Source organism: Naegleria lovaniensis (assembly GCF_003324165.1).
Source record: "Naegleria lovaniensis strain ATCC 30569 chromosome Unknown tig029, whole genome shotgun sequence".
NCBI lineage: Eukaryota > Heterolobosea > Eutetramitea > Acrasida > Naegleriidae > Naegleria > Naegleria lovaniensis.
The window spans coordinates 472,456-480,640 of NW_025407851.1; the positions used below are offsets into that span (position 1 = coordinate 472,456).

Here is an 8,185-nt window from a genome sequence, read left to right on the forward strand (position 1 = left end):
TTTCATTGATTACTCTGGCTTTATACTCCCATCATGAGCTGAACAAGTGCTTGGAATACACAAACACAACTAATCATAAACACCATCATGAAAAGTCCCACTCGTTGGTTGGAAGACACTCCAGAAACTCTTGAATGACTTGCCGCTCCTGTTGTTCCAGGCAACACTTGAACCACAAACAAACTACTTGCAGAATTTGAACCACTCGTCGACTCTCCATTGAGTGCCATAATCACTGCTGAGGATGATCTTGACAAGGGAGTGAGTCCCACATTCGATTGAACAAAACACGAAGTCGAAGCATTGGAATACTTTTGAGGGAACATGGATGGAATGAGTGTGAATGAAAATCCATACAAAGTCTTGGATCCATAATATGGATACAGAGTTGTTTCTAATTCTGAATTGGCAACTTGATTGGAAATGATGGTTTTCCACACATCCATCGTTTCTGAATGGAATTGAGAACATCCATATTCTCCTTGAGAAGGATTATATGAAATACTTGGTGTGAACGATTTGAAACAACACAAATAAGCATCATTCACAATGAGATGATTATTTCCCAAAGAAGAGGAAGTTTGAACTTGTGCATAGACTTTTTCACCAGATTTGAATTTTGATTTGGGAGTCCAATCATTCGATGCCAAATACATGGAAGCTTGTAATGTAAAATTCTTATCGGAAGGACCGTCGACAATGGAATAATCAATTTTGAGTGGAATGTCTTGAACGAGATCATCCATGAAACCATCTCTCTTGAAAATGGCTCTAAAATAGGAAAGAGCTCTGAAATCATTCACCTTGACATTGGATTGGATTCGAATTTGATAAAAAGCATACGGACCGTTTTGATACATGAATGAACTCTCACTCACTTGGAAATAATAATTGGAATTGGTCGTGTTGTAAAAGGTAAATGACTGAAGGGTGACATTTCCTGCTCGTAAGATCATTTGAATTTGAAGCACTCCTGAGGTTGGATGAGTGGAAAATTCTTGTGGATATAAATTCACAGAATAGGGTAGTAATGGAGTGAATTCATCGAAAAATGAAAAGACAGTCGAAGAGAGTTTCACATACATGATCTGATTGGTAGTGAATTGATACGCACGACAAAATCCTCCATTATCAATTCCCATTTCATCGAAATAAAAGAGTGCAATAGGAATGGTCAATTTCACCCACTCACCCAATAATTCCTTTTTCACATTGGAATTACTCATCAACTCGTCGAGTGTGAATCTTGTAGAAGTATACACATTGAAACATGAACTAGTCGTGGAATTGGTCAATGTCAAATTCACTTTTTGACCACCAGTCAAACGACAAGTCTCTGCATGGAAGGAAGAATTTTCTCCAATCAACATTTCATGAGTGAATTTCACGTTGGGATCTACTGAAAAGTTCAATGAAAACTGAATACCATCTTCAATGATTTGTGAGGAAATGAGAGGTTTTGGAGCTCCTATTTCTGAATTGGAATTCCAACAAGATTCATTGGGGACTGGTTGTGGATGATTGATTTCAATTTCACATTGAGAGCCCATATATCCAACTTGACATGAACAATTATCTGGAGATGAACACGAGCCATGACCACTACATACAGTTGTAGTTTCATTGGCTAATTTGGAGAAACAACTTGGAATGGAACAATTCGAACCATACCAACCAGCGCTGCATCTACAAATATTTGGACCGTCACAGGTACCATGTCCATTGCAAACAGAGGAGTTACCTTGTAAAAATCCAAAACATTTTGGTAAGGAACACATTCCTCCACCCCAATGAGAGTCACATGCACACGTGTCAACACTGTAGCATGATCCATGACCATTACAAACATTGGATGAATTTTGTAAAATTCCAAAACACTTTGGTAATTCACAGTTGGATCCACCCCAACCATACTGACATCGACATATGTCTGGAGCATCGCAAGTACCATGTCCACTGCACACACTCGATGAATTTTGTAACATTCCAAAACATGTGGGCATGGAACAATTGAAACCACCCCAACCAGGTTGACATCGACACACATCTGGAGCATCGCAAGTACCATGACCACTGCAAACATTTGGCAAATTTGAAGCGACTCCAAAGCAAACGTCAAGACAATTCAATTCAGTGGTGTTGTAGACTTGTCCGGAATTACAATTGGGAGTAAGAGTTCTAATGGCATTGTTGAAATTGTCAGAAATGTAAATCCTTCCATTGTTATCAACAACAGCGCCATAAGGCCAAAAAAGCTTTGCTTCCAAACTATCACCTCCATCTCCAGAATAACCTGAAGAATTTGTAATACCAGCTATAATGGTTTGCACCGCTTCAGGATACGTAAAAATGGAAATTGTGTTTTGGTACCAATTGGGTATGATGATCTTTCTTTCATCATCCATGACCCAAAAGTTTTGACCAACCATTTTTGAAGGAGATTGAATGACTGTGGAAATGATGCCGTTTGTGTCAACTTTTCTTATTGCATTGACTTGATGATCGAAATAAGAAATGTAAACATTTCCTGAAGGTGCAACTCTTACACTTGTCGGGTAACACAATGAAGCTAGTGTTGCAGGTCCACCATCGCCTTTGTATTGGAAAGATTGTTAGTGCTCATTGTTGGTGTTGTTTTGTGAATATTTCACCTACCTGCAGAACCCACTTGACCGTTACCAGCAATGGTTTGTATGGTACCGTTGTCAATCATACGAATTCTTTGATTGCCATGGTCAGCAATATAAATCTTTGAATTGAACACATAAATACCACGAGGACTTGATAATTGGGCGTTCACAGCTAAACCTCCGTCGCCTGAAAATCCTGAAACTCCAGTCCCAGCAATGGTTGCGATCGTATGATCTGGGTAAACCACTCTAATTTTATGATTACCATTGTCCACTATATACACAGCTCCACTACTGGAATCAACAAAAACGTCTTGAGGTACATTCAACTGACAAGAGGTTGGTACAGAACTGGTCCCATCACCGGCTGTGCCTATAACACCAGCAATGGTAGAAATGTATCCATTGACCACTTTTCGAACAACGTGATTCTTGTAATCTGCCCAATAAAGAGTACCATCAGAAGTAATAGCCATACCACAAGGACCATTGATTTGTGTACTTGTGGCTGGTCCATTTGCCGTGTTGTAACCTCCAGTGCAACTTGTATCTGAACATACTCCAGCAAAGAGATTGATCTGGTACTTTGGATTCGCAACAACAAACGACGCTATGAGTATAAGCGAAAACAAAGAGTTGAGTAATTGTTTGGATGATAACTCCATTTTTTTAACTCTCAATTATTGCGGCAAAGCTTTGCTGCTGGACAAAGAGCTTTTACCATATTACATGTCAACCACAAACTTTCCAAAATTATCAATTTGTCATCCGCCAAAAATCAAAACCTAACCTAACTTTGAATTCAAATTTATGGTCAAACGTTTTCACAATTGGAAACAAACACTCTACAGTTTTCGTTTTCCGTTCATGACTCATTCCGATTAATACGATAGGAAAAATAAGTGTCCATACCGAGACAACTATGATTGACTTTTCCTTCGCTTGATTTTGTCAGTGGCATTGGTTTGGGTCAGTAACACAAACGAGTGGAGTTGGTTTCGCCACCTAGGCAATAAATCTCATAAGTGACAGGATGACAGGTTGTTGTAAGGCGACCTAAAAATAAAACACGATTTCACGATGAGCGAGATAATATCATGTTCAAAAATCGTGAAGTTCCGAAGCATTGTCTCTTCCATCATGATGAACCCTTCTTCACAACAAATCGTGAAATAAATGAACTTGTGAACTTAATCCCATTCCCAACAAAAAAAAATGTTTCAACCTTCCAAACCATCATCATCCTCCACACGGCAACCACCTCAATTGTTTCCATGTCCCTACGAAAATTGTTTGTCCCATCAACAACAACAAGATCATTCTCTCTTTTCCGAAAATGATCTCGTGAAACATTGTTTGCAACATCATGCCCGAGAAAATTCCAAACAAATTTGTACCATTTGTGATTTACGAAATAATGATCGGAGCTTGAAGGGATCACGTGATTGGGGATTTTCTACGCACTTGTATTTTGAACATGGAGAAATGGCTACTCCCGAGGCTAAACGGAAAGAAGAAATTCAGCAAGAAATGTCAAGTAAACCAACGTATAGGTGAGTATTAATAGTTGTAGTCGTAGCGGAATGGTTTTTTGGATGAATGAAATTATTTGAAATGATATGAACATCCATGATACATAATTGGAAATTCAAAATTACTTTTGGAAATTGTAATCTTTTTTTAATTGCTACATTTACACATTTTGAAATCCAACTCATCCTCCTTATCCCTGAAACTAATCCAACCCTTCAGTTTTGCCCTTGTCATTGTCCGTCAACCTTCCACTGGTAAATTTCTTCTCGTTGAAGAATGTTGTTCACAAGGTTGGTGGCTACCAGCAGGCCGAGTGGATCCAGGAGAACGTTTTGAAGAAGCAGCTCTTCGTGAAACAGTAGAAGAAGCTGGCATTCAAGTCGAATTGAAAAACATTTTACGAGTGGAATATTCTCCTTTCCAAAAAGGAGGAGCCAGACAACGAATTATCTTTTATGCAGAACCTGTTGAAAAAGATCCCGTGTTGAAAAGTGTGGCTGATTTTGAGAGTGTTGGTGCTCAATGGTTCTCGTACGATGAATTTGTGAATCAATTTTTGAATCCATCGACTCGAACCAAGAAATTGAGAGGTACTGAACCCGTTCAATGGTTTAAATATGTACATTCTGGAAAACCCATGTATCCCTTGTCCATGTTGACACTTGAGGGAGAACCTTAATTGTAACAACTAACAGGATTTTCATTCAAAGCTGATAACATTGACCTTACATTGTCAATTACAATGTCATGTCCGTACCTTCAAATTTAGTGTCATGCTGTTTTTTGAAAGGTCCTTATAAAAATACGGAGTTTTCACATCAACAACAAAATGTCCAACCGCTGCCGTCCTCATCCTTCTTCTCTCACATGTTGCCATCTGTTGTTGATTGTTCTGATCTTCACTTCATGCGTGAACGCTTCTGTGGATTCGTATCGGGTTCGTCTCGTCGATTCCAATCCCTCTCTCCAACGATACCTCTTCCGAGGGAACACTCCAGTGTCTGGCGGTTCTACCTTTGATTTCACTCTCCTTCAAAGCACTCTTTCACAAGTCGCTCAACAACACTACAATACGACTCTTCCTGCCCAATATTATTTAGTGGATATTTCGTTTTTATTTGAGACGCAACAAGATTTGAAAGTAGAGAAACAATTCTTTCAGCAAAATCCACACCTGGGTGGCCTTGCACATTGGACCATATTGGGTGCGTTGGTGAATGCCACAGATTTACCCGATTGGCTTCGGAAGGAATTGGCATTGAATGAAGCAAAATGGGACGTGGAAGATCAATTATTGAGTCGTGTGCCACAATTACATGCATGGGTGTGGGAGAAGGAGAGTATTCATTCGAATCATCATCATCATGATGATAATTTATTTAAATATTATGTGGATGGAACTCCAATTGTTTTTTACATGCATTGTGAAGCTGGAATGGATCGTACAGGAGAGGTTTCTGGAGCTTATTATTTGAAATATTTCAAATGGACCTTTTTACAAACCTTGAATTATGATTACAATATTGAGGAGAAGCCAAGACCAATTGGATGGGCAAATCAAAATGCATTGAATTGGTTTTGTTGGCATTTGTTTTATACAGAGGGTTATCCTTTGGATTGTGGCAAGTCATTGCCTCGATTAAAGCCCATGGGTGTGTAAGCGTGACATGAATGACCTTTTCACAAAGTAAATATTGCATTATGGCACAATTTCAATAATGTGAAATTGATCAATTTAGGAAACGATTTGCTTCTTCCTGTCAAGGCCTGAACTTTAGATCTCTTTGGCTTCTTGAAATGTATACTATTCAACAGTATTTTTCACAATCGAGCGCGACTGGGGTCAACAGGTCCACAATGGTTGATGCAGACGGTCTGTCTTCGGATTTTTCTGAAAGCATGTCGAATACCACATGTTTAAACGTTGGATATTTCCAATTTAACTGCCCTACCATGTCTTGAAGATTTCCTTGCTTCGCTCTTGTTGTTAAAAACCGTTTCTGATCCGTTAGGGAGAGAATAGTGGATCCTAATGAGAAAATATCAATCCTTTCATCATATGCCTCCATTGCAATCACTTCTGGAGCCTTAAATAGGTGTGTTCCAGCATTTTCGGTGGCAAGAGAGTGTGAATAAGAGTCGACAAGTCCATGGTCTGTTCTTTCAAAATGAAAGCTTAAACCAAAATCAATAAGCACAAACCAATAATAGTTTTTGGGATGATCGAATCGTCTTAGCATAATGTTTGAGGGCTTGACGTCACGATGAACGATGTTCATTTTGTGTAAAAACTTGAGTGCCTTACAAACATCAATCGTTAGAGCTAGAAGATCTTCCTCATTGTGGATATGAATCGCAGTCAGCAATTCAAATTCAACGTCGCCATTTCGGTAAATTTTCAAAATCTTGGGAAGGTATATGGTGTATGTGTCCAAGGACAGAAGCTTAGTAATGACATGCAACTCTTCTTTCGAAACGTTCTTAATAAATGTCTGTGACTTGACAATGTATGTAAATCGGTCTGCGTGCTCTTCTTCAACCGCGGCAACTACTTTTTTGTTCTGTCTCAAACGCCCAGAATATTTTGGTTTGGAAGTTGCTTCCTCTGCAGCAAGAACCTTAACGGCTTTCCAATTTGTTAGAGGGACCGAAATTGTTGGTCTGTATGGTGTCAAAGTGGTGACAGGTTCATCCTTAGGTACATAGTCGACATAAAAACTCAACACATGGTTGAAAAGGTCGAATATTTGTATTTTGGATCCCATTTGAAATCGTTTTGAATACAAAAAGTATTTTGGAACAATTTCAAGACTTTCTTTGCAAACAAGTTCTTCAAATCGAGCTTCTAATAAAAACAAAAAAGCAGTGGTTTTCAAGTAACAAAGACCCAAAACCTTACTAAATGTGTTCATGTCATCTTTTTCATATTGCAATTTTTGTTCCATATTGTATCTTCATGAAAGTAATATCTTTGAGATGTATTTGTTACATGTATTTGTACATACCTTAACAAACTTTTTAAACAAAGTATGAGCTTAAAACTATCTACTTCTCGATTCTCCCAAGAGACCTCCGAATCTAAACTTGAATCTTCTCTGTAGAACCACGTTAAAGGGTAATCTGTTGAGATACTACCATCTGGTTTAACCATAAATTCTGGTAAATTGTGGTCTAACACTATTGGAACCTCCTTATTTCTGGATACAATAGTTGAATTGAATCATTAAGGAGTAACATACCCGTATTGCTTATTAGAAGTCATTTCGCAAACAACATCCAGTAAACCCGAAATTGCACAAGACACAACTCTTTCTCCAACGTTACTCTCCTTAGAAATTGTTATCAGTTTTTCTGTTACTGCATGTAATTGCATGAGATGAGTTGGCATTGCTTTCAAAGAGCTTGATAATAATTTATATTCATTTGTGCATTGGTTCAAAGGCTCAATCAGTGCTTGTATTGTTCCATGTTTATACAAATCATGATTCTTTACCAAAGCATTCACGTTTCGGATAACGCTCTTTAATGGACTCGATTCAGATTCTTCAATTGGGATGATCTCCGTTACCTTTAAAAATGTTTTTGCAAGGTCCGATGAAACCCATGATGGAAATGAAAGATTCTCAACATCTGATTCTTCTTCCTTCAGGTTTTCAATAAAATTAAGAAGTACAAGAAGCTTTTCAGAATCTTGTTCAAGATCGTTACATGCCTCTATGACATCATGCATCGGATCTATTGTTTCCCAATTCCTTTTCTTGTACATTTTTTTTAAAGTCATTTAAAAAATTGCACAACCATTGAACAAATTTGTTTAATATTATTTACAGTCGTTTCTTTATTACTTTATGGTGATGAGAAGTCGATGAGACAGTTACTGCAGAGCCACCACAACAAGTAGCAGCTACATTCACTGCATTCATATTCGATGAGATGAGTTCTTTCCAAGCTCGCAATCCATCATAGACATACTTTTCACGTTCCAATCGAGTCAAACAATCAGCGAGTAGATACAATTCACG

At 38.2% G+C, this 8,185-nt stretch overlaps 4 protein-coding genes across 4 annotated transcripts; 2 read left to right on the plus strand and 2 right to left on the minus strand.

Annotated features, from left to right (window-relative positions):
* Positions 1–20: 20 nt before the first annotated feature.
* On the minus strand, positions 21–3,295 carry C9374_007534 (uncharacterized protein; the record flags this gene model as incomplete). The annotated part of the gene is made up of 2 exons (XM_044697510.1): positions 21–2,593; positions 2,656–3,295. The coding sequence occupies 2 exons, from the start codon at positions 3,293–3,295 to the stop codon at positions 21–23; spliced, it is 3,213 nt and encodes a 1,070-aa protein (XP_044546657.1).
* Positions 3,296–3,845: 550 nt separating this feature from the next.
* C9374_007535 (uncharacterized protein) lies at positions 3,846–4,842 on the plus strand (the record flags this gene model as incomplete). Its single annotated transcript, XM_044697511.1, has 2 exons — positions 3,846–4,183; positions 4,383–4,842. The coding sequence occupies 2 exons, from the start codon at positions 3,846–3,848 to the stop codon at positions 4,840–4,842; spliced, it is 798 nt and encodes a 265-aa protein (XP_044546658.1).
* A 150-nt stretch (positions 4,843–4,992) lies between these two features.
* On the plus strand, positions 4,993–5,823 carry C9374_007536 (uncharacterized protein; the record flags this gene model as incomplete). Its single annotated transcript, XM_044697512.1, has 1 exon — positions 4,993–5,823. One exon carries the CDS (start codon positions 4,993–4,995, stop codon positions 5,821–5,823), a length of 831 nt encoding a protein of 276 aa, XP_044546659.1.
* A 148-nt stretch (positions 5,824–5,971) lies between these two features.
* C9374_007537 (uncharacterized protein) lies at positions 5,972–7,929 on the minus strand (the record flags this gene model as incomplete). The annotated part of the gene is made up of 3 exons (XM_044697513.1): positions 5,972–7,115; positions 7,169–7,360; positions 7,403–7,929. 3 exons carry the CDS (start codon positions 7,927–7,929, stop codon positions 5,972–5,974), a joined length of 1,863 nt encoding a protein of 620 aa, XP_044546660.1.
* Between the last annotated feature and the right edge of the window lie 256 nt (positions 7,930–8,185).